General features: G+C 42.4%; 1 protein-coding gene across 2 annotated transcripts in view; it reads right to left on the bottom strand.

Moving 5' to 3' along the window:
• The window catches only part of PUSL1 (pseudouridine synthase like 1), a 32035-nt gene extending 6096 nt beyond the window's left edge, over positions 1-25939 (bottom strand). Inside the window, exons 1-5 of one of the 2 annotated variants that reach the window (XM_062593516.1) lie at positions 25793-25939; positions 24511-24568; positions 16214-16401; positions 6807-6956; positions 5491-5664 (exon numbers count right to left, since the gene is read on the bottom strand). In XM_062593516.1, coding sequence (XP_062449500.1) covers positions 5491-5664; positions 6807-6956; positions 16214-16401; positions 24511-24568; positions 25793-25851 — 629 coding nt within the window. In that variant the 5' untranslated portion in view covers positions 25852-25939. Of the gene's footprint in view, positions 1-5490; positions 5665-6806; positions 6957-16213; positions 16402-24510; positions 24569-25636; positions 25675-25792 lie in introns of those variants that run through there. The other variant, XM_062593517.1, reaches the window with a different exon arrangement.
• Positions 25940-27119: the final 1180 nt, after the last annotated feature.

Here is a 27119-nt window from a genome sequence, read left to right as displayed (position 1 = left end):
TATTCAGATGAGCTGGACGGTCCAGGAAAAATGCTGCTCCAAGCAGGAAGAGAGGAGCTTTGACAGAAGTAGGACAACAGCTTCAAGCTCTTAAGTGCTCTACTATTCAGTCTGGACATAAATGACACGTTCTTCTCTCTAGACAGCACCCAAATTTCAAAAAAAAGGAAATTAACAATTTTCTTAAAAAGGAAATTAATGATTATAATAGGGACTCTGTGCCACCAATGAGCAGCACTGAAGCATCAGCCTTCCCCTAAGTCTGTCTATGACCTTAACAAACAATCACTAACAAAAAGTGAGTTGGAACAAGAGAGTTATCGATAAGACTACACCCAGGAGAGAAAATGAAATTAAGGAGGAACAATTCAGCTCCAAATCTTACACCTTCAGATGAAGGAGAAAGAACTGGTAAGCACAGGCTTTTAGTATTTTCCAGAATGGTTCTGGGACATTTGCCCAGCCTGCCTGCTGGAAATTAAAATACCAGATGGACCTTCACATTGTTGCAAAACACTGTCCTGTAGCTAAAACCCCTACCAGGGGTCTGTGGCTTGGAAAGGGTGGAAGGTGCTTGCTGAGTTGCAAGCTACCTTGAGTTACCAACTACCAAAGCCAACTACCTGCCCCTTTGGAAGTGCTGACTGTACGGAGAACATACAGAAATACTCTTTTTCCTGGATAGCACTGAAGTGCTCCAAATACTGTGTCTGCTTAGGCAGAGAATGTATATGTGTACAAGGAGGATATAAGGTCAAAATGCCTACAGACTGCCCATCTGACATGCTCAGGAAGAACTGCTCTTTATTCAAAGCACAAGTAGATTGCAGGGATGGATAATGCAACCTTTCAAATCGCACCCCTATTACCTTCTTCAACTTTACTGAGCTTCTACTAGCTCCCCAACCAGCACTGATATTCCTATGGCACCTTTATCCAGCTTTGCTACTCCTAATTGTAAGACCCAGAACTGGGTCTGTGCTTGAAGGTTTTGTCTTTTTACTGAGCTCTGAATTGTATTCAGGGACACAAAGTCAAGGATATCTGAATGACTCTCAGCAATATTAGTCACAGACCAAGCTAAAGCTAAATCCTCACTTCCAAACCCTCAATCTTGGGGAAAACTTGGATGGGAACAACATGGTCTGCATTCCTTGCTTATACTTCAGGAGCCCAAATCCAGACAGACAGGCAAGATACACATGTAATTTATGGAAACCAGCTGCCCTGCAAAGACTCTGGAACGTAAGCCACTCAGAAGCCTGTTCTGGATAACAGTTCTGCAGGCAACTGTATGCCATGCTCAAGGTTATGCTGGTCTGCCTGGGTTTCCTGAACTAGAAGCTCTCAGCATTCTGCAGGACAACATGCTGTGAACCTACATCAGAGTAACTGCTGTGACTAACAGCAGACAAGGAGGAAGGCCAGACTAGGAGGAAGTAAAGGGGGAAAAAGCAGATAAATGCCTGGGATATCACTATCCAAAAAGACATCTATTTCCCTCACCAAATCTGTCTGTTCATATAGACACAGTCTTCTAGAAAGCTTTATGGTGGTTACCAGTATTTCTTACAAGGACTCTGCTGAGGCCAACTATTCCAACATACCACTTACATTTGCATTCTCTGCTAAATTTCCAAAAGTTGCTTTCTAAATACTTTGCATCTTTGTTGAAGTCCCAGAACCAGCTCTAAAACTCCTTGCAACCCCATTCTCAGGAACAGCCCTGCAGGAAAGAACCTGTATGCATATTTCCTTCCTACAAATAAAAAAAATCTGATATACACATTTATATATATATATATATATATATATATATATAAATACACATATATACACACACCCACCTACATATACCATACATCAGATGTACCAACAGAGCAGAAAATGGTTTTTCACTTCAAACTTCCCCCTAAAAACTTCCATGCTACTAAGCAATACTAGAAGTCACTCTGATACACAATAGAAGCAATACAAACTTGCTAGCAGTTTAGAAACACTCCTTATATCCATCCCATGGCATTCCTACAGGCAAAAAAAGACAAAATTACCTCACATAATCCACAACAACAGATATTTACGTGCAAATCCTCTCCTCTTCTTCCTTACAATGAGCCTAGTAACTGTGTATCAAAGGCTGTGAACATTTGAACCTGCTGTGGAAAAAGCACAGCTGCAACATATTTGTCTAGATGGTTCAGACAGACAGGCTCAATCTACTGCAAACACCTGAGCATCATGGAAGGGGCCACAGGCAGCTCACCTGAGCCATGGAAGAAAGGGGAAGCAGGGACAAGATGATTCACAGGACCACAGGGGCATCACAGCAGTGCCAGAAGGAAGAGAAAACTGTGAAACAGTCATTGCAGGGAGCAGCCGCAAGCTGTTTTCTCACAAGATTTACAGATAGATTACTACTTTTAGCCCTCCTTGTTGTGAGTGTTGGCATACGCAATGGCAGCTCCGACCCCCAGATTCCTGTTTATGTCAGGAGATGCCAATGTTTCCATCACTTACAGGCCGTTCTCTTGCCTCCTCGATGTACACGGCATTCAGATGTTTCCATCGTTACACACATGCACACTGCACAAACATCCCGAACATCAAAGTCAGAATTCAGCTCAGCTCTTCAGCAACGCACAACAGAGAGATATGCTGAATAATGGCAAATCTCCCTACTGAAGTCCTCTTCAAATTTCATGTACCAACTCTAGCCAGGATTTCTCATATTTTGATTGCCTTGACAAGATACATTAAGCTAAAAAAAGACAGTTCAAGAAACTTAAAATATCTTGTTTTTTTCAAAATCTACAGGATATTTTTCCCAAGACAAAAACTTCCCTTTTTTTTTTTTGTTAATCTCAACAATAATTTTGCTCATCAGCAAAAAATCTGGCTGTCTTTTCCACATGGCCGCAGAACTGAGCACCTTGCAATGAATAATACATACTCTGCTAGAAAACAGCGACAGAGCAATCGCTCCCCTGGAATTAGTGATGTGGCTAAGTCTCTGAACACAGTCTTAGCATTTGAAAATATTTTGTACCTATGAGACAATACCACCACTTCCACTGTTGCCAAGCAACCGAGTTTGATGGAAGGAACCATTTTAACAGATGCCCTTTTAAACAGACAAATAGTCAATTCAGAAAATTGGTTTTAGTTCAGAAGGGAAGGAAGGAGTGAGAAATAAAAGATCCGTTATTTGACTTCGAGACTAAGGTTTTCATTCTCTTGATTCGTCCCTCAAAAGCAAAAAAAAAAAAAAAAAATAAACCTTCTTAAATTAGTCTTAAGAATCTATTTATACGCTTTTAGCAAAATCCTAGCCCTTTCATTGCAGGCGCAGTTCATCCTGCTACTGCAGTGAAGAAATACACATGAAGTTCAGGCATATCTGCTGTCTGAGTTGCAGAATTTGCAAAAGCAAATACCGAGCTTTATGACTGCAACTGTTCCCATAAGGAATGTTTTACAGATTCACTGTAACAAGGATGCTATAAACAATGACAACAAAACCCAGCATACCACACACACACACACACCAGAACTTTATTCTTTAGACCAGAGAATTCATGTTTTTGGTTAAGGCTTTAATAACAGCCTCAAAGGATTCTAAGGGAGTTAAATGCCATTTAAGTGCATTGAAGTCAGGCTTCTTTAAGCTGCCCCCTCCAACTTAAACATTCATTAAATCAAATCAAACAATATCTACATATCATAAAGATGACTCTTTTTATAACAGAAGTTTGGCAGCATGTGTCACCAAGCCTCAGCAAAAATACCAACTAGTTTGATGCTTTTGATCTGTTTTTTAGGTCTGTTCTCTCCCTCATGAGCTGTTTTTGGCCTGGTGTGGGATGGATTTATGCAGCAAGTTATGCAAGGGATGGCAAACTCCCTTTTTAAAATTAAAATCAAAGATACAAAAAAGAACTGAAACATATTAAATCTCACAGGTTGGCCAACTGACAACAGAAGGTCTGGATTTGGAAGGTGATCTGACCCATGTACGCTCCCGGGCAATGATGACAGGACTATCCATAGTTATTTTCCAGTTAGCTCAGGCCTTTGCCACTAACACTGCTGTGCAGCATAAAGCACAGAATGATTTTAGGGATGAAACATTTCATCCTTACTTGGGTATCAAAGCACAACCACACTTGATAGAAGGAGAACAAGCTCTCCATCCAGCAATGGCAATATAACAATAATTGGTGGCAACCCCTAGTTTCCTCACCTTCCTCTTCCCATGGGGACAGTGTTGCTTGGCTGCAGGGCAAGGAGGAGGGAAGAAAGGGTTCCATCTGGCACTAACTGCCCACAGTAGCAGTGTAAGTGCCATAGCCAACTGGATGCTATTTAAGATGTGGCTATGTATTAACAGGCACCAATACTGAGCAAGAAAAGCAGAAATCAGACAAAATGCCTTTCTCTTCCTGCTCCTGAACAGGGAGACTGAGAGGAACTGAGAGAGGAGATACTCAGAGTGTACAGATCTCATCTGCTTCTACAGCTCTCTTTGGTTTTTGTCTTACACTGATGCTGGCAAATATGTCATTCTAAGACACGGGGAAAGAAACAGTGGGCTATATGGAAACTACAGTGAGGGTGAGAAGCAGCTTGGAGCGTGGCACTTATTGTTACAGACAGCTCAGTACATATTCAAATTTAATGGAGGTTTGTTCTGGAAAACTACAAAGAAAGGGTTTTCTCCTACTCAGAAACCAGCAAAAGATTGTTTGGAGACAGAAAATAGCAAGGTTTGTTTACAAATTGGAACCCAGCAGCTATGTCCATGTGAAAGAAACCGTCATCAAAGCAAGAACCATGGTTCAAATATCCATGATCGAGTTCAGCTTCTGCTAAAAGAGTGAATATACCCAGCCCCTTAATTTCAGTGCTTGTAAGATCTGGTCCTGAAAGAACGTGACACTGAACAATTCTTTGTTTATGTAATGACTGAAGGATATTGGACTTTTCTTCACCAGCATCCCCAGGGATGGCACCAGGAGTTGCCAGTGTGAAATGAATGGATCTGAATATTACAGTTACCCAGGCATTGCATGTTTTTTTTTTTTTTCCTCCTGCATGCAGTCTTTAGTAAAAGCTAGGTCAGTAGCAGGAAAAAAAAAAAACTGTTCCCTGGCAGATCTGGTCTTTAGCAATTGAGTGGGAATGCTAATATTACAGGAATTGCTTTTTCTCAGATCCCACGCACCTGCTTATAACATCTTTCATTACTGCACAAACAACTGGACCAGCATCCCTGCCCTCAATATTGCTTATCTTGTTCCCTGCGCACAAGGAGGAGGAAAGAAAAAGGAATATCCTCTTCCTGCTGTCACTGGGTAGAACTTTGCTGGCAGCAGACAACTGAGGAGACACTGCACAGCAAGCAGGAAGTCACTGTAAAAAGCAATTCTGAAAAGCAGCTTTTCAGCACTGGCTATTCAAAGCAGCTCCTCACCCAACTATCTAGGCTCTCACCTGTATTCATAGTGGTGCGACAGGAAGCCAGAAGAGGGTCGGATGTCTATCTGGAGGATGGTTCTGACTGGAGACTGAAAAGGTGTTTCAGAGTTGAGTGAGCGGAAGGTGCTGAAATCATGGGTCCCCATCAGGAACCATGCTGCATCTTGCATGGCAGGCACATTCAGGTAGCTGAAATTGAACATGCAGAGCAGAAGGAAAGGAGCATTAGGTGGAACCAAGCATATTATGTGGGTCAAAGTCCAATAAATTGATGAAATGCTTAAACCCAGCATACAGTTTTGACGAGGCTGTGCTGTGGGAAGCCTCCATATTTTGCAAGATGTTTCTCTTACAATGGCACAAACCGAGATGCCAAATGACCTGAGGTCTGAAGGTGTTCAAAACCCCAGGCGAGATGAGAATGTTCTCCCTCTAACACTGGCAGGCAAAGACTTTTACACAATCGTTTATACTGCTGTGCTGCTTAGCACTGTTGAATTCAAGTAAACCCATTCAAATTGCTGGCTTGAGCAGAAGGAAAGAACATCAAAAAACCTTTGCAGTATTTGGATCTTATAAAATAAAAAAGGTATTTCCAAGTCAGAAGGTATCAAACAACATGATGGTTCTCCAAACTTTAGATTTGTAACACTCAGAAGATTAAAATTGGTAGTAATGGAAGTGGAACTAGCAAGCAAACTGTCAGAGCTGAACCCAGTACAAACCCAAGGTTAAGGGGCAGAAGAAAAGCCAAGCGAAAAACTCAGAATGGCAAGTGCCATTCAGACTTACTCATTTGAAGTATTTAGGCATGGTCAAACTACTGTCAATCAAAGGGATTTAGACAGATTTACAGATTTATTTGCTGAAAGGCATCTATTCTTATTCTAGTTTTGTAAATTTCTCCTAAGAAAGCTTGAGCAAGTATGGATGATCTATGGTTGAAGTTTTTCATATCTTAACAGAAGTCAAAATCTTTCTGAAGGAAAAAAAAAATCAAGATGAGTTGTTCCAACATCATTAAAATCTAAGGTAATGATCATCACTTTCTAAGGGATGGACACAAAGTTGTCTTTGAGTACTCCAGCAGTGCCAGGCATGTTAGTCACAGGCACAACTGACACTACAGTTATAAAGACCTGTGAGTCTCAGGTCTCAGTGAGCGTAACTCAATGCAATTGCACTGATTTCAACATAGAAATCTGATCAATATGAATTGGAAATCTAGTCTCACATGTGGAAATCACTCTCTCCTCACTCCCCCCAAAGCCAAGCCTTTTCAGAACGTTAATGATGTATTTCCCGAGGGAGGTTTAAAGAAATACACTTACCCTCCCCCAGGAGCCCAGCAGAGATCCCTTTCAAACACTGGTATTTCAGAATGATGAGTGCAACCCATCAATAGCCGATAAATGTAGGTTCTTGACAGCGCAGAGAAGCGTGCATGGAAACTATTGGCCACTCGATAGGCACTCAAAATGCTGTTAGGAGAAGAGAGTGAGTGAGGTTGAGAGAAACATCATGCACTAACTCAAAGCTTTTGCCTGATTACCACATACATCAGAATTAAAACATGCAACAGGATTCTTTGAGAAACTGCACTTACGATTCATTAACTGTAAGTTAACTGTCATCTCCTGACAGTTAGTGATTAACCAGCGATCAAGGATTACATGTGTGGGCTGCCAGAAGTATCTGTCAGCTAGAAGAAGGAAGAGGAGGCCTTCATCCCTACTAGCAAATACACAGTGAAACTGACTTTACCTCATCTATCAACAAGTTTTGTGAATGCTCACAACATCACAAGATGCTGAAACTGATCTATCCCTCAGTTGAGAAATGGTAATCCAGAGTATATGCCCTTTGTTGCACATGGAAACTAAACACCTCACCTAGCCCATTGAATTGTACTGCACCTGGCTGACTGCATCTATGTTCCTAGTCACATCTCCGGTGAGAGGCAACAACTTTCCAAAGCAAGCTGACTCCTTCCCTATCCATCTAGGGAGCACAGCCTGTGAACACATCAGTCCTCTTCTAATACTCACAGTTGCTGAAAATAAAGACTGGCATATTGGAGGAGTCTTCCTTAAAAGAGATACTACTGCTGTCCTAAGCCCACATGATTATTAACAATCTGACTGTCCATAAATCTGGACATCCTTGCTCAAATTCCCAGCCAAGTAAGGAACTTTGGTTGCCCTCAGTTCTCCCTTCAACTTTATCATGTTGCAGTCATTTGGAGTTCCTGTTCTCAGAGACAGCACAGCTAAGCACCAATAAACAGACTGCATTATTCCCATACACAGTTAGGTGCTGAAGGTACATGTGTGTACATTCTTCAAAATATTAATGTGTACGTACAAATACAAATCACTTGAGGGAAAGTTTCCCAAAAACAAACGGGCAGGATTTTTTTCAAGATTTCCTGAGATCCTCAGGGATGAATCTATCTCACAAATACAGAATATTATGTTACTCTACGCTGTGACTAGCATCAACCACAGCAGGGTCGTGAGCTCTTAAGTGGCTGTTGCAAATGTCAAAGCAGTGTTGTGTTTTTCACAAGAATTTATGGCATTCTCACCAATTTCTTTGGTATCTCTAGTATGCAAAGAGAGAAAAGAAAATAGCAATTAACCCTCTCGTTACCAGAGTAGCTGTGGAAATAATTCTCTCTGGATTTTTAATCCACTACCTTCCTTACTAGGCCAACCAGAACAAAAGGAAAGTGCTGAAATCCTCTAAGCTCTGTAAGTAAACATCCCAGTGCCTGTGGCTCTTACCCAAACATGCTCACATCGAAGGCAACATCTTTTTCAAAGACTTGATCACCTTAATGCAGAGCTATAAAGAAAATTTCTACACAGTTGGTCAGGCAAACAAATGCTTTTTTTTTGTCTCTGCTCTGGGCTGGAAAATTAGAAGGTACTGAAGTACCATGTGCAAGTTGATAAGTAAGCTCTTTTAAACATATTCACTTGGCTCAGAACTGCCCTAACACAGCTGTGAAATATTCACCCAAAGGACAGAGACTGAGTTAATGTCTGCCTCCAAAAGACTACGGGCCACACCCAAAGCCCTCTGAGTCTAGCCTCTAGCTTCCAGGAGACCATCAGCCTGACTGGAAGAAAATCATGTAAATGATAAAATCAGATGTCCCAAACACAGCTACCACTAAGAGAGGCTTTTAATGGTGATGTTTTCAGGTTCTGTCACTTTGTATATTAGGCAACTCTGTCACTTCCTGCAGCAGTGTCTCAGTGTTACTTTTAATGTTAGCTGAATTTCTTTCCTCTTTTCCCTGCAACTTGCACTCTCCTGCCCCCTATGAATTCACCCCTCACTTTCTGCTAACTGCCTCCCTCTGATCTTCCTACCTCTTTCTGCCCTATGTTTGCTAGAGAATGACATTACTGTACCCAAGAACTTCTGCCAGCATTGTCACATAGAAAAGGTATTTTAACACATGTACAGCCTAGACATTTCAGCATTTGTTGGTATCTCTCTGGCTCCCAGTCTCCAGTCCTCTGTCCTCCAAATCCTTGTGCCCTTCTGGCTTCAGAGCTTAGCACATGGAAAATAAGAGATTTAAGGCAGCCAAAAAAAATTGACACTGTATGGGACAAAGTAAAAGACAAATCTATTTATTTTTTCAAAGTTGGTGCTCCAGGGACTTTTGCTAGCTCGAGTGCCTCTGGCTCCCCCCTTTGACTGAAAAGGCTCAGACCACGGAAAAAGAAACTAAATTGAGTGATGGGGCTCTACAAAGATGTGCAATAACAAGCCCATGAGGTTGCTCCACTTCTTTAAACATCTTTCAGAAGGAATACAAACTACATCCTCCAGGCTTGCACTGGAGTTTGAAACTAGGACCTCCAGCCTCTTCTAAAGTCAGTAATATAATTAACTATTCAATTTATTTTCTCCTGTTTACACGTCTCTGCAAGCATTTAATCCCCTTTGAGCTTCTCCTCTTAAAGCCTGTGTGATTTTTAATGAAATAACCACGCTTTTATTCCCTTTGATAGAGTGTCTCTTTCAGAAAGGCCTGTTTGTGCCTATATGAATGTTCAGTGCAGGTATCCTTTCCTGCCTCTCTCAGCAGATATAATTATTACTACAGGCTCTTTCTAGGTGGGAATGCCTTTCTATCATTTATCCCAACTGTTCTTCAAACATACTTCATTTCAGGCCTTGTCAAGATCCCATTTTTGCAAGACTGCTGGTAAATAAAGCCTACTAGCAGAGTTTAGCTTTTGAACAGAGCCTGAATTTCAGAGAAAAGTTTGTCACAAAAAAATCCAGAACAAAACCAAAAAACCCTGAAGACATCTAACTGCGAAGAGTCATCATGGAGAAGGATGTCCTTCTCTCTCCATTGGCAACAGAAGGAACTGAATGCTAATTTCCAGGAGGTGAGAGGAATCTCAGCTCTGTCTTATTGTCACCCAGACAGCTTTTAAAAGGTACTTACAAAACTGAAACCAGAAATAGGAGGTGCGAGTCTACTGTACTACCATTCCTTCCTTGGTGACACCATAGCCCTTCTGAAGTTGCCTGATCTAGAGGAGGTACTCTGCTCTTTGTGGACAACATCCTTTCAAATACGCTCTACAAATCTAAAAAAAACAGATCAGATGACAGAAGAGACTCATCATGCAGCAAAGCAACAAAGGTTATTATTGCTGATGATACAGTCAGCCAGCTTGGAATCTAGTTTCCCTTCCAAGCCCTATTGACAATAACACACTCTCACAAAGACCTCTCTCCCCATCACCCCTGCTCACAACCACATAAAAGCATTGAGTTTTCTGTTCAGCACTATGAGAGAATTCTTCTCAGCAAAATAATATTTACAGAGGGAGAGGATTGCTGCTGAGTCCACTTAGAATCATGCCCATCACCAAGCTCCTTAATGGAAAGCAGCTGAACTATTTTTTTAAAAAGTACAGCCCAAGGAAAGAGGGAGAAGCAGAGCTGACTGTATCTCGATAGACCTAAACTCCCTAACCAATCAGGACTGTATTGCATTCTGTCAGAAGACATCCCCTTTTGATATATCAGACCTTATAACACAAAAGCTTTCACTGTCTTTGAGATCCCACTGCTACTCCTTTTGCAGATGCTCTCTAACTAGAAATTTCTCTTCAATGGCAACCCTATACACGTGTGTAGCATGCTTAAGGGGAAAGAAAGGAAGAGAACCTGAACTTACTTCACAGCCATCAAACCCTCCCTGCCTCCTTCCCACCTTTGCACTAATGGGAGGGCTGGCACAGAAACCAAGTGGAAGATATAGACCATCTCATTGCTGGGAAGCAGATGGGACTGGGCTTCACCCCAATGGCAGAGTTGGGCCTTGTTTATCCTCCTCTTGAAGGATGTTATGCTTGGAAGGAAAAACGGACATGATGACCTTCATTAGTTCAGAGCAACACCTAAACTTATAGATGTACTCCTGCTCCCTTTCCTCTCCCAATGCATGGCGTTCTCTGAAGCATTTCTCCCTCCTTTATCTTATTTACCCAGCCCAGGCTTTCTTTGGTATGGTATGCCTGCTGTGGGCCCATAGTCTGACATGTAGCTAAGACCAACCAACAACCTCACAAGTGCACAGATTTCTCAGGTCTTAAAATGACTGAGAAGACTAGATGCATTTCTTCATCTGGTCCTGAGGCTGCTCGTGTGTTAATCAACAGATACAAACCCAGCATTTCTGAACTTTGCTGTCAGTTCCCATGCTCAGGATGCCTTTCTTTTATGTTCAAGGAAAGGGGATCAGATTCTAACAGCAAGAGCAACAATAATTTGAGGCCAACTAAATGTCACTGAACTAACTTTCCTTCTTTCCCCAAAGGACAGTACTTACTGCCTTTAATACTACACAAAACACGAGAGGAGGGGTTTTCTTACAAATATCAAATAGAGGAGGGGTTTTCTTACAAATATCAAATAGAGAGATTTTCTTACAGGGAAGAAAAACATCTTCTACAGCTAAGAGGAACAGTGTTATGTGGACGGTTGTAATTCATTAAGATCTAATATATCAAACGTTTTAACCACTCTTCATAAAGGGTCCTTCTTCATAAAGGATTAAGACATTTTTTATGCTGACTGTGTATTATGGGACTAATCAATCAAGATCTCCTAAGTCCTAGCTACGACTATGTAATACTGGACAGTGGTGGGGTCACAACAGTATCTTTGGCTTTTTAGGACAACTTATTCCATTGAAGCTAGGCAACACAACCCACAGGTTACAAGTCTAAACTCAGGAGAAAGAGACTGAGATTCTGCAGTGAGTAAAACATGGGAGGAAAGACTGGTAATTACATTGGTGCCTTATGGCTGTAAAATTGGCTAGTTTTGACATGTAAAAGACTGTTTCAGCCTTAAAGACAGAAACCAAAACTACCTACTTCTTTTTGATCATGTTCCTTGTTACTCCTAGGACATCCAGAAGGAGTTTGACTTCCAAGGTACATAGATTCTGACCTAGTTTTCAGTCTAAGCAAAAGTAACTACCAAAACTTTACTTAAATCAAATTCCATCTCATAGGCTTTTTTAAAAAAAATTGGCACAATAGTCTGAAAATAAATCATCTTCCAGCTTCCCTAGAAGGCAGCTACATTAAACTCTTTTCAGATACGTCAAAGAAGGTGAAAGCTGTCAAAGGACAGTACCTCACAGATGTTAAACACAACTACAGCTGGCCTGTGAGACATATTTTCTTTGTGTTCTAGCCTCTCACTGCATAGCCAAATGGCAATCAAAGGCATTACCAATCTGCCTGGCTGAATGGATAAACCAGCAAAATTACAAAGATGTATTTGTTCTTCCCAGCAAAAGTAGCAACTCTAAAAGGGCAGTATATCTTGAACATGAGCCTGTGTTTTCCTTTGTATCCTTCACTTTCCTTTGTATACTCTTTCAAAATCTCTCTTTGTTTTGCTATGGCACAAAGCAGAGAAATGTAGCTGCTACTTTAAGAGGATGGTGGAGGAACTGGATTTGATGGTGTAAGATAGTCAATCCCATATTATCTTGCTAATGTTCAATCCTAGGTCTAGAATGCATGATCTGACTTGTTACTGAAAGGCTGTCCATGAGCTGTGCAGCACCAGCAATGACATCAGTATTTTCTTTTCTGTAAGATAGTCAGAGTGAAACATATGTTCTCAGAGAAAACTTACTAACTCTGGAAACTGCTAAAACACATTTTTGCAAATAAGGTGAAAGGGGAGAGAACTTTCCCTTACAATCATATTTCTAGGGATTGACCAATTCCTAATGGCAACCATACGCTACATCCAGCTCCAGCAGCATATAACATTGGTGCCACAGCCCTCTTAGGCTGAGCTCACCCCAACAAAACATCACAAGATGGTGTCTCAGAGGAACAGCAAGGCTAATAAGGAGTGGGCAGCCAGAAGACATGATCAAAGGAGAAAAGTGGCGTGGCCCTTAATGTTGGTCCCCAGAACCCTTTCTGAAAGTTGTCAAATGAGTTGTAAATATCCACGGGAAAAAAATCATTTAAAGTAACAAGAGCAACAAAATAAACTATGTGCCTCTAGTAATAAGGCCTTTATAGTGCTCTCCTCACCTCTCTTTTCAGAGCTCAGATTCGAAAGATTTTAGTTACTCTTCCCCTTCACTCTCTGATGGCTCCCCTGCTACTTGTTCAGAGGGGAAAGAATGCAGCTGGCTCTGAGACAGGTGCTGCAGATTCTGCTTCAATGACTGAGTTGAGAGCCTCTAGACAAAAGATCCCGCTGTAGTTAAATGCAAAGCATCATTGTCCTACAGCTCAAGAAACCCTGAAGGAAATCAGTGCAAAACACAATCCTGAGACAAGGAGAGCTGCAGGTACTAAGCATTTCCAGAAAACAGGCATACAGAGGGTACCTAGGTGGGATCCTAGCCTCAATGTACTTTGTTAAGGAAGCAAACGTCAAGTCACCACTGCCACCAAAGTTACCAGAAGCCTGGACAGAGGCAACTATGATAAAAGCCTGTCTCTCTCTCACACGCACTCATCAGTCCTAGCATAGGTGGAAATTCATTCCCTGGTGCTACTGTGTCCTCCAGATATGATGCAGCAGAACTCTGGAGGCAGAGAGTAGACACTAGTCCCTTCACCTAAAACTGCTGCTAGCACTGACACTGCACATGGTCTAGGAAATAGCCACTGGACCAGAGACTGACCCTTTCAGTCCATCTCCGATTGACACTGACTCAGTGTATATTCCCTGGATTAAATTGCAGCAAGTTCTGCTACACAGTACAGCACTTATATTACCACAGGTGAGCTGGTGCCAGAACAACAAAGTAGTTACCCTGGTTTCACACAATGTTAATGCAGATACCATGCTTCTGCAACCTCAGCTAGAATCTGCCCAGCAATGCAGGTATCACAGGCATATCTGGAGTATGCTGGAATATCTCACTCCCCAGTTATTCTCCGGATTAGCTGACTACCTCTACTGCCAGGCAGAAGCAGACAATCTGCCTCAGTGCTTCTAAAAACAGAGGCAGACACCTTCTGTCACTGAAATGCTTGGAGAATCTGACCCTGGAGGCCTAGTTCTCAGAGATGCTGAACACCCACCAGTGTGTTTCCCCCAAGCAGTCAAAGCTTGAGAAGAGTCTGCTACCTGGGATTGCTTTCCTCAGGCTCCATCTTTTGCTTTTTTCAAAGATGAAGAACAGAAGCAATTTCTTGAGAACGGGGTGAATCATTGAGGGGACTGCATGCTTGCAATATGTTTTGGGAAAAATCAAAGCAGCTGATTAAATCTCAGACCAACACCTTTTGCAGGGCATGCTGCAGCTTCTCCCTACTACTGTCTCACTCTTCATTTTATATAGCATGTAGGACATGCATGAAAGACCTCCTGGGAAAATATAAACATGATCATTCATCTCTCCCTCTTCCAGCCCCCAAAACATTTAAGCGACTGCACACATTTCACATTCAGTGAGCTGAGTTCACTGATCCCCAGGTCCCCAGGTCCAAGAGAACTAGAATCCTCCCTTACAAAACCAAGGACGGATTCAAGTATGATGTCAGCCCTCAAATCCCATGCTTTGCTGTGCTGGCTTTCAAGTCAGGTCCTGTCTCACAAAGAAGAGATTAGAACACAAAGCAAACTGTGTGAAATGGTAATGGGGTAATGCAGAGGAAGCTTCACAATAATGTTGCTATTCTTAATAATGATTCCTTCAGTGGGGTTGAGTTTTTTTTTTTGTTTGGGTTTTTTTTTTTTTTTTGGTCTCTCACTCTGGCATGGGGTACTTGCCTTCCTTTTTGTCCATGCCACTGGACATCAGAAATGATGCAGTAACATGAAACATAGCAAGAACCTGGTCCTCTGAGCAATTACTAATTGGCATCTTGCACCAAAGGTCTACTGCTCATCCACATATTTCCTCTAAGTTACTTGTCTCTGAAGTGCTTTGACAGAGTCTTCATTAGGATAGTACACAGGAAGTCAGATCTTACTCTGCCAAATGCTCCATAAACAAAGACAGTCTGTGCCTTGAAGAGTTTGCAGTCTATGCAAGTAGGACAAAACAAGAGAAGAAAGAGCAGAAAGGAGCAAAACAACTGCTGGCAAATGGCATGTTGATTCTATGACACTAGCACAGATTCGGCTTTTAGTCTAAAAACTTTCATGTTTCATTCAATTTACACTTTAACCATGAAAAATGCACCTACCTCTGGGCAGAACACAACAGCCATTTGACAGCTGGCAAAGAAACTGCACAACAGTTTGGAAAGAAAAGCATTGAACACTATCCACCCTTTGGAAAGACAGGGAATTCACAGGGCGTAGAAATTGCTTATGTAATTGATGCAACTTCTTGACAAAAGCTGTTGGCTTAATAATATTTTTTTCCAGCAGTAATACCTTTGAGGGAGAGCACTTAAGACTTCAGTTTCACACAGTATAAGCCAATTCTGAGATTCTATCAGAAAAAGAAATAACTAATAGAAAGAAAAAAGAAAATAGGAAGAATGGCAGCTGTTCTGTTCTCTGTAGGTTGTTATACCAGGCTCCTCACTATGCTAACATGCCACTCTATTTATTAATAGCTGGTTATGAGAGGGACTGTTTATCTACTCCACTGAGCAAAACATCCCATTTTGTTAAAAAAATATTAAACCAGAGATTTTGATTTAACTTCTCTAAACCAGGTCAAGTAGTAAGCTTGGTCTAGCAAAGGAAAGAGGCTCATCTCATAGGAAGGGAGGAGTGGACTGTTCTAACACCAAGTGTGATCTCATGTGTTTGTTCTTCATCTTTTTGCCTAGATACGGGGGAGAGGCAATACTGCAGCCAAGCTTTTGTTAAGTGCTAATTCAGTAAGTAAATAAAATTTGAGGGGGTTTGGAATAAAGCAGCTCTGAAAGTTAACGTGCTGATGCTCTGGCTCATGTGTGACATTAAGCATCACCCAGTGGGGCCAATACATAAATGGTGACCAATAATTCCTGTCTCAGTAGAGCGAGCACAGATGATCCCCTAATAACAACAATGGTGGACAACACTGTTCTTAAGCATGCAAGGGGGCCTAGCAGGAGCAGAAGGACTCTTGTGTATAAAGCTGGTATGCCTACTTATTTAACAGGAGAAAATCTGTCTTGTGGATGAAGGTGGGAGATCACTGCTGCAGTCCCCCCCTCCTCCAAGAACAAATCAAAAGATTTTGACTTGCTGCCCAACTCACCGTATTGGCTCAGATTTCAGATGATAATTGAGACTGTAGATGAGCTCTCTCTCGTGGAAAGGCGGCTTCCCTGTTGCCCTCTGGATGTCAAGGTGAGCAGAGTTGCAGAGTGCATGGACACCAGTGTCTGTTCGGCTGGAGATGTGGAACTTGATGGGAACAACAGGTTTTAGGTTCTGTGCTGCCTTCTGCAAGCCAACATGAGAAGGGATCATGAATACAGGACTCACTAGGAGCTACCTAGGACTCACTGCCTTCCTCCTTGCCAATCACATACCTCTTTAATGTTCACATGGAGAAGTAATTGTGAGTTTTACTGTGGGCTGCAGGAGGATGGAGATGGGCCTGCTCAGCGGATTTCTCCTAGACCCATTGGCTACTCACCCTTTGCCCCAGAATCATCTTAAAAAGAACATCCAAAATGCTGTGAGCTTCCTTACATATGTAAAACAAAGTAATATGTATTTCTCTCCCTGTCCTTTGCTTTATAACATTGGGTGAGTGGGCTAGAGGATAGAGAATTCCCCACTTAAACCCAGACACACCCCCTGCTGAAAACTGATTTCAGACTGCTTGTACAGCAAGCAAAAACAGCCTAGTGCACACTCCTAAAAAGCTGCAGAACCCAAGCATTACAGGGACAGAAATAGCAGAATAGGGTGTCTGAAGACATCACAGCCAAGAGGCCTGACGGAGCTCAGGCTGCATCCTTTGTTCCCAGTGCAGACCAGAACTGTATAAAATACTGCAGCTTACTGCTGCAGGCAGTTCTTTCCCATCCATAATGGCAGCAGGGTTACAGAGGGCAGCATGTTTCCACTAATTGTTAAGAGCAGAGGAGGAGTCAGGGGACTAACCAGAGGCAGAGTAGCAATAGCATTGAGGTAATGCATTTCGTTAGTCCCATGGAGAAATATAACAGACCTGAGAATCAAGACACAGCTCACATAAAAGACACCAGTAGCTGAAGAGCTGACACTGAGCCATTCCGGGAAGTATAAACAACCACATGCCACTAGCAATCACAAGGTGTAATTTCCTTATATTCACTGCTTCCACGGTTGCAATAATTCTGTAATACGGAATTTGGCTAATCCTCTTCAAAGCACTGTTTTCTTTGGGAGCTGCCTTAACATTGAGCTGATGCTGCACTCACACTAACAAGACTGCTATCACAGCAAGACAGAAGCAAAAAATGACAAATACTATACAGTTAAAGAGTTCAAGTTCATTGGAGTGAAAACGAGGTCCTAAATTACACTGCAGCTGGAATATACTTTAAAAATTAGTTAATAAATTATATTGCAACATACTGAAATTTACAATTCTTAACACAAGGGCGAGGAGAGTGTTTCGAGATCCTTTCAGTTCTGCACATGGATTTAGGCAAGGATTTGCTAGACAATCCACCTGTTCCCAGGGTTGTTGGCTCCTTTTCCCAACTGTTTCTCCCACAAGAGCTCGCTTTTGCCCCCCCCCCCCCCCCCGCCTCTGCTTTTCCATTTTGCCTATTAACAAAGGGCTAAAAAAACAACTGGTTGAACTATTACAGGATCCTTGCTGGGAAAGTAAGTATAATCCTGCTAAATGAGTCATTAATATGATGTTCTCTAATTAAGATGATTGGAATGAAAGCGACAGAGAGAGACAGAGAGAGAGAGAGAGAGAGAGAGAGAGAGAGAGAGAGAGAAAGGCTAACAGTTAATTAGATGCTATATATGTAAGGGTCTATTTTGACTGGGCTAAGTTTAACAAAGCCAGGGTGGGTTTTGGTAAAGCGCAAAGGTGAACACTGGTAGGTCAGAAACTTTAGTATCCCAAGAACTCGCTAATGCAATGTTAAAATCATAGTTGGTCTTTCATACAGTAAGGCTTTAAAGTAAGTTGCTGGAGCACTGCAAAAGAAAATTTTTACCTTTGTGAGGGCAGGCCCTTAGACTGAAAATCTGATGTGATTTGTTAGAACGAAGCACATCTGAAACACTGAAAAACTAAACAAATTCTGGAAAACTAGATGAATGACTATAAATTTCCTTCTCTATTCCATCTTCTCTCCTGAGTGGTGAACCCAGCAGTGGTCTTTATTACATTTCAATTTGGTACCAAAAGTCAATAAAGTTTGAACATCCAACTTTCAAATGCCTTCCAGACTCCCACTATTTAAGCAGACAGAATTCTGAGCTCTCACAAACATACTGTTAAAAAGCACAGGAAGGCAAGGAAAAACGTAGGGGAGCTGCAGGGGAAAGCCTGGGAAACAGAACACAAATGATCCTAGTCTTTTCCTCTTCCTAATTCTTCTATTTGGAGTTCACATATGGTTATGATTAACAATGAAAATCTTTTTACTTATTACCCATAGCAGAGAGAAGCAGACAGAAATTAAATGGTTCTCTGCAGCAGACCTTGGCTTATGCCTCAGTAATTTATTTTAAAGCAGAAGCTGTACTTAAACGATAAAGTTTTTGCAAAAATGTTTTTGTGTTTGCAGGTTCCTCTTTTCCCTCACCCCTTCTTCCCCCTCCTTTGTCACCAAGTACAGAACAGTCAGTGGGAACACAACTGGGTGAGTTAGAGGGAGAGAGAACAAGACAGTACATGGAAAACATCCCTTTCTTGTTATGGGCTTGGAGAAGGTTGTATGCAGTGCTCCTTTGGATCCCCACACTGCATGTCATTTCAAGCACTGCATCTGAACTAAGCTGGATAGCCAGAACACCGAAAAGTTTGGATCTCTTCCCCTCTGCCAGGGAAGAAGTAAGCCTTTTTAGAGAGCAGGCTGGAAAGGTAGAGAGGACTACAGGCTCCAAGGCAAACCTGTTTGTGTCCTATGCTTAGGTCAACCAATGAATCCACAAAGGTGCAGGACTTAATGACTGCTACAACTAAATGGTATTTTCACAACTGCCTTTCTTCAGCACAACTCTCCCAGGCACAACTCCTTGGAGAGACAACTGAAGGATATATGGGCTGGATATTCAAGAAGAAACATAACCACTACCACCAAAACTCAGCTTCTGAAAGCTATTTTTCCTCCAGCCTAACAACTATGCAGTTAATAACAGACTCCACAATCAATTGTTGCCTCCAGTTTCAATATTTAATATTTCATTTATTACTCCATTTAATATTTCATTTAAAACCCATCTTAATTACTCTCCTTACAGAGGGAATTTTGAACTGCTGAACTTGTTTACAGGTGATACACAAGTGACTCCTTCACATATGCAAATGTCTCATCTTTGTACCATCCAAATGTCTTTTGAGCCTATAAGTAGCTGATAGTTTCCAAATCGTTTTCCTATATACTCTAATATATTAACATCACCCACAATAAATTACAAAAAAGATGTACCATTTATTTTTTAGTAATTGTTTGCATTGCAACCATTTTTTTCCTCTCCTTTCAGGAAAAAATCTGATAAAACAATCTTACCTTGCTTTCACACAATGCCTTTCATCTGAGGAACTCAAAAGGCTTTATTGCTAGTGATTCAGATCCCCATACAATCCTGCTGGGTATCATCTATGGGGAAAAGTGAGGCAGGAGTTCAGCAATTCACCTCTGGGCATTCAGCTAAAAAGCAGCATAGGAAACACAGAAATCAAGGAGCTAGGTTCTCTTCTCAGGTGTTCTCAGGGTTCACATGTTTCAGCTCCCTCCTTTAAGCCACATAGCATACAAATGTTCTTCTCTTTAGCAGGTGTTCAGTTACAAACACTGAAATCTTAGCTTGGCACCTGCTAGAAGTGGTTCACTGAGTCAGTTCTTACCCATTTTAATTTTGCCTTTAGTTCCTGAGTCATAGTCTTTCCAGACCACTGTATTTCTGAGCAGCAACACGCATCCCAGGGTGCTACTTTTATAATTCTAATCTCCTGCACAGCAGCAATGTAGGAGTAAGTATTACTTGCACTTAGTAGGTCTGATCTACTAACAGATTTTAGTCACTAAGCACTTCCATATTTTTAATCATAATGCTATTTCCATTGTTGCATGTCAAAATGATACGGATCCACATTCCTGATTGTTATCATTACTTGCAGCTCTGTTCTCTTCTCACTCTGCACAAATGTTGGAGAGGCAGGATGAAGAACAGGCCCATTAATGTATACAGGCCATGGCTGGGAAGCAGAAGTTCATCTACTTCTCTCCCTGAAGGCTAAATAAAAGCTGCTCAAAATGGAAGACCTTTCCAGAGCATCTGTGAAACCACCAAAGAAACCTTTTGAATCAACTGTGGTTGGGTACGTTTAAGAGAAAAATTGTATTCGGAAAATTTTGGAAAAATTAGCATTTGTTGTTGCCCTTTCACAGTATGGAATCTGAGCTGGAATGCTTACTGGTTTTGTCAGTGGAAGACATCCACACTGACATTAGTTGCACAGACAAAATGGACTGCATTGCACTGCAGTGCATTGGTGGGGATATTGCATGATTTACAAGTTGCTGTGTTCTAATAAATAATCATCACCAAGCTTCCGGCTGCAAGTCAGAACAGCCCCACTGTGCATAGATTAACTGGTACTATATCAACTGAGACTAAGTAAGAATCACTTAGTTTTAGTGAAACAGATAAAAGCTGTAGTCAAAGTCAGGAAGAAAAAGCTAAGAAAGTATCTTTTGTTGGAAGAAATGGTCTCTGAAGCAATCTGTCATGCCACTGGAAGTATTGTCCAAAGTAAACAGAGATTGCAGATGACTGTTCCCTAAGTCCATTTTCCTTTCTTCCTTCCTTCTTTCTTGGAGGGACAGTTTTTTCCAATGCTGCCTTGCATAGTATAGAGTTTGTCTATGTTCTCCCCCACTTTCTCTCCTCCCCTGCTCTCCATTTCTCTTTCATGGGGAGTAATATCTGGACTTAGCACAAAGCTGCTGGCCAAAGCAGAACTTTGTGTGGGGAAGATTAGTTTTGGATAGCATTCACCAGCACAATGGAAAGCAGCACACTTGGGAGATGATTCAAACCAAAGATAAAAGGGAGCTTAATTCTGCAAATCCTAGCAGTCCTCACATATGGCGCCTGTTAGCACAAGTAACAGCTACTCACTTAAGCAAAAGATGCTACACAGGCAATTTTCCTTTACAGTAGGGGTATTTTTAAGAATTGAGACTTGATCATCACACTCTGAATGTTGTAAATTTCCACAATGAATTGGATGGAGCCAAGTCACAGGACTCAAACTTCACTATCTGGAGAAGCAAGGTCTGAAATTTTGGTATCGCTAGCAAGCTGGCGTTCCAAGTGTTTCAAGACAAATATGTTCTCCTCCAAGAAAGAAAATAAATTTCATCTGCAAAGCTCACCCTTCTCAAAGATATATTAAAAGGTCCCTCAAATATACAGATTTGCTACAGATTCAACATCAATATGTTGATCAACATGAACAAGTTTCCATTTCCTCTGGACAATCCTGATTAACCAGGCCTCTGTTACACAGCAGTACTCATGACTACAAAACCATCCCTGTACCGTATATTACATACATTTAAGGTGACAAAAGGTTACAGTCTTCCTGCTCAGCCATAGTGCCGCATTCTACCTTATCACATGGAGGGCTGCAGTGCATACTCACAGAACAGTCCATTACACTTTTAATGACACCAGTTGTTGAAACACAGGGTCTACACCTTACAGTTCATTTGCTTGCTTTTAACCCCAATCAAATGCCAGAATGTGTTCTGAATGGAATAAGGAGCTCACTATGGATATAATCTTGCGCTCCCCTTCAGTTGCCTTCCTGGCTTTGGAAATGAGTATTCTGAAGTTCAAGGCTGCACAAAAATGAAAGAAGGAAGATAAATTCCTAAGGCCCCAGAAGTTTTCTATTAAAATCGCTTTAAGACATCTCATGTGGTTCTAATAGACACAGCCCGGCTCAGCAGTGCCCAGCATCAATCCCACCACATGAAAGCAAAGCACATATCCCATGACTGGCCAGTATGCAGCTGGGAGGATCAAAATGCTGATACTGTGAAAAGACAACACTAAGTAAGTTTATCTTTTTCTGTTTTTCCTTCTTCTTTTCTCTTTTAATCACCCATCCTATCTATTCACTTGTTAAAACAAAGTTACTTGGATGATGCAAAACAACTGCTGGTCTCACCCAAAGTCCAGCATCTGGGGCTGAGACATGGGATGGTTTAGAGGATTAGATGAATAAGACAAAGTCCTTTGGGGCTCCTCTTTCAACAGCTGCACAGCATGCAGTGGTCTCAGGTGAGGAGCACTACAAATATATGCTGAGAACTACTATTCAGAGTGTAACTCATAACACTTTCCTTCCACAGACTTCTTAGCAAGAGAATTCAAGAACTATCACTCTCATTCAGGAAACTGTGGCACAGCGGAGAAGTGTCTTGCCCACAGTCACAGAGTGGCTAAGTGGGAGAGCAAGTCTCCTGCTCCCAGATCAGTTCTTCAACAGCTCTGTTTCTTCCCAACACCGGGATTGTAGCTTATGCAGGCACAATATAGTCTGTTACAAACACACATGGAAGGCACATTGTCTTCAAACTGCTACAGTTATAATCTCAGGCTAGAGAATCTGATTGATAATGAGAAATAAATAATTAAAAGGGTGGTAATTAATACACAGCTATGGTCTGACTTGCCCCAAACATGACCTTGGCAATAGCATGGCAAGGATTAATTAAAGACTAACGTCTTTCACATCAGATCTTCACTGAAATCACTAACAAAAAGGCCCTTTACTCTCTCTATTCTCTCCATTTCAGACTTGTTCATTTCCCAGTGCTACCAATTTCTCTGTGAGTGTAGAGATCCCGCTCTACTAAAATTAAAACATACAACTTTTCAGAAAAGAGGCTGCCACGTGCGTCATCAGTTCAGAGCTTCTGAACAGAGAGTACAGCCTCATCCCAAACTGTACTCACAGTGTATCCTGCAGCATTAGCTCTCTGTGAGCACCTGTCCTCGCACACCTCCCTGAAAAGAATGACAGTAGGCTAGTCCTACCACTATCTTGGAGGCAAGTGCTTAAACCCTGCCAATCACGACAGCAAAATGGCAAAGATGCTCAGATGCACCGATGATAAGAGCCAAGAAAGTACCCTGACTGGAGACAACAAAACATACGGTTTAATCTCTGTTTCCAGCCACTAAAAGCTCAGCCCAGAAAAAGCACCAGAGGATAATCCCTTTGCAAATAACGCCTATGAGAAAATATGTCTGTGGCTATAGCAATGCTGTAACCGGAAAGAAGTCAAGTGATGCTTGCCTGGATATCACAATCAACTTCACCACAAGGTATCTAGACTTCAACCTCTTCAGCAATCTCTTATGTTTTAAATAAGCACAAGCTTCATTTTGAACTATATAATATTTCTATGGCAAGAGAGGAAAAATAACGCAACTTTCTTTTGATTCCTGCTCTGCATAGGAACACTGGATTCACCATCACTGATCAGATAAATGCAGCTCAGCAGCAATCTGTAATTAAACTAGCATTCAGTTCCACAAACACCCAGACGTGTTGAGTGTTCATCCTATGCAGGTTCACAAGCATTCTCCTTATTCACCTGCTTTCTACTTGCTGATGTAACATTAGGTCTTTTGCACTCTTACTGCACACTCATTCCAAGGCCAAACAGCACTTGCTGCTGAAAGCCATTCTCACATTCTAGGAAATCCCTGGGAGCAACACAAACAACAGTGATTGATTACAGAATCAGACCTTTTTTGCAGCAGATCTGAAGGATTCCTGAAGAATGGGAACTTACTTTTTTCTTTTCTCCCTTTGGAACAACAGATATCCTACCATGTGTTTTTCTGAAAATATCTACCAGAGGCATCCCCTGCTAGGATTAAGTAGTGTCCCATTTCTAGATCTAGATAGGACTTAAGACATGAACTATAAGCAGAGCAGTGAAGGCTGTTCAGGACAGAGAGTTCTAAGAATGTGTGGAAGCAAAACTTCAAGTGCTAGAGAAGCTTGCATGCTTAAATACATTCGAGAGGGCCAGCAACTGAGCAGGGGCTCTGAGAAAAATAGTTCTGGAGTTGCATGCCTCAGTTTCAAGGAAATCCCATTGAAGGATTTAGGTGTTTTTCAGGATTAGGATCTTAATCTCTCTTACTTTACCCTGACCTACTTCTCCCACTTGCATAATGACATAATTTCTAAAACACTTCGACACTCAGGGAAAAAAAAGACATTTAGTATTGTAGTATTCAAAACAATTAGTGTTAGAAAAATATTTATCCCTGGTAATTACTGTAGTTCAACAATGTGATCTTAGAAATTTAATGACAAAATAACCATCAAGGACCTACCTCCATATAATTCTGGACTCCAACCACTGACTGATCAGTTGAAGTCTCCATGACTCCACTGCAGAGAAAAGCAAATACAATAGTTATTGACAAGTGTCAAGACCCTCTGTGTTCTGCCCAAGAGCTAGACACATTGTCTACCAACATATCCAGAAGTTAATAGGGTAAAGTCTTCATCAAACTGCTTGCTACTGAGTGACATGGATCTTTTTACACAACTTACACGGACCAAGTACTTTGAGGAATGGATAGGAAAATAAATGCAGTGAGTAGTGTGCAAGAAAGGAGCCTGGAAATACAAAAACATTCTCCCAGTGCTACTCCCTGTGCTAGCCCTTCAAATGGACATTGATGTGTTGGGATGATGAGACAGATAAATTACACTAGAGAAGAGACTGCAGGTTATACTTTTTCAGGGTGAGCAGCTGAATGTCAGTTGTAGGACCTTTTCTTCCAGGCCCTGTGGATGTGGTGGTGGGGCTCACAGACTGTGCAGAGACACAGTTTGTGATGAGCTTCCTTCTCCATTCCAGAGGTCACAGCCATTCACGAAGGGTGCTGGAGTGCAGAGGAATGTCCTGAGGCCAAATCTGATCTATCTGTACCCATTCTGGGTAATTTAGGCCACTACTCACAACCAAATAAACTGTACCGCAAGAGAAGTGTGATTTTTTGGTATGTGATGGTATTATTCTGTATAGTACACAGTTCATCAGCTGGGGCTGCACAAGTTCTCTGGCACTCTTTTATGTAAACAAACGTAACTAGATATGTGGGATGCTTAAGGTCTGAGGAGACCCAGTCTCTGTGGTCCTCCTGCAGGACGCGGGGCCCGTGGATCATTTCACGTGCACCTCAAGCACTGCAGGCATGCAACCCATCCAGACACGGCCACACAACTGGGCCTCCGATGAAACACCACCAGTGCACAAAAATTAATTACTTCCACTCCCACCAGCCTCAAAACACACACTTGCCTTCTTTTCTGTGCTTTTATGTTTTCTTTTTGCCCATTTTCTGCATTTCTTATCCAAACCATCCTCTTTCTAATGTTTCTATGCAGCAGCAGAAAACACAGTCCGATTCCCTGTCCACGCTCACTTAGCAGTAGCGATCTGTCGCTTACCACAAATACTGCACTGACCACTTTCGTCCTCACACGCCTCCCGCAGTGTTCCTAGCGCTTACGGCCACCCCCAACACGTGCCGCACGCCTCCAATCCCGGAGGCGCCGATCTCCTTCCTCCACACAGGGCTTTAACCACACAGCAAACGCACCTACCTATATTTACTGCCAAAGTACTGGAAGAAAACTAGGTATCGGGTTTTTGGAGAAACCATGTTTGCTGCCCGTGGCACCAAGGGAGACGGGCGAGTTGCAGCGGGGTGGGGTGGGGTGGGGGCCGCCGGCGGGCTCCGGCGATGGCGGGCGGCCTCCGCGGCCGAGCTCTGCAGGGCCGCGCCGCCCCCAGCGCCGCCCCCAGCGCGGCCCGCCCTTCGCGGCCCGCTCCCGCCGGCGCCCGCTAGGCCGCGGCCTTCGGCGGCGGCTCGCTCCGGCCCGGCGCGGCCCGGCCTGGCCCGCGCTGGCTGCTCGCCCGGGCGGAAGCGGCCTCGCCGCGGAGAAGCGCAAGCGCCTGCAGCGGCGCGGAGGCGGCAGCGGCGCGGGAGGGGCGCCGGGCGCCGGCCTGGAGCGAGTCGGTCGCCTCGGCCCAGACAGTGTAGGGGGTAAACCCACCTCCTCATGAACCCTGCTGCTTTATCTGCTCAGCAGCTGCTGCTTGGAGCTGCACTGCAGAAAGCTCTCGTTTTGTAAGGGCTTTTACCTGCCTTATCACTTGCCGTTGGAAATGCTCTGCGAAGGGCCTCTTGTTTTTGTCTAATTTTAGGCCTAATCCTAGCACAGTGTGGGGGCTTCAGTTGCCCCACAAAGCAAATAAGCATCTCAAAAAATAAGGCTCTGAGTGCCAGCATGGGAGTCTAACTCTCAGAGGGGGAAAGAAAAAAAAATAAAAAGGGAGAAAGGGAGAAAGGGGAGTTATGCTTCAAGAAGTTTACAGGCCCAGGATGTGGTGGGCAGTCCTGGATATACTCTTTTCCTGCAGTAGGGTTACTTGTGGGTTTGGGATCCCTGGCTCAAGAGCTCTGATGTTGCAAGGCTGCAGAAAATCTATGAAACTGATCCTGGCTCTGTCAGAGCCCTTGCCCAAAATCCCCACAAAAATCAGCATAGCCATTTCAGGCAAGCCTGCATTCATCTGTTTCAGCCCACTGAAGGAAAGATGCGTCCAGGCTGCCACTTTTTAAGGGTTAATAATAGCAGCAGTGACAAAAATAAGCTATAATGATGATAATAAACAGACTATAGATGACTGCAGTCATTCATGACTATTTTTTATTTTTACATCTTTATTCATGTTTCTAAAATACAGAACTGTAATCTATTTGTACAACAGGTACCTCCAAACCAATATAAACGATCACCCAATTCATTGATATACCAGGGAAAGCAACAGAAATACAGTCTTCTCAAACAAACCTGAGATCTGTTTTGAATGGAAAAATCCAACCAGCATTCAATTCACACAATAGCATCCAGACTCTATTATAAT

This window comes from Rhea pennata, chromosome 22, assembly GCF_028389875.1.
Source record: "Rhea pennata isolate bPtePen1 chromosome 22, bPtePen1.pri, whole genome shotgun sequence".
Classification (NCBI taxonomy): domain Eukaryota; kingdom Metazoa; phylum Chordata; class Aves; order Rheiformes; family Rheidae; genus Rhea; species Rhea pennata.
Note: the sequence above shows the minus strand (reverse complement) of the source record. Positions and strands in the feature narration are given on the sequence as shown.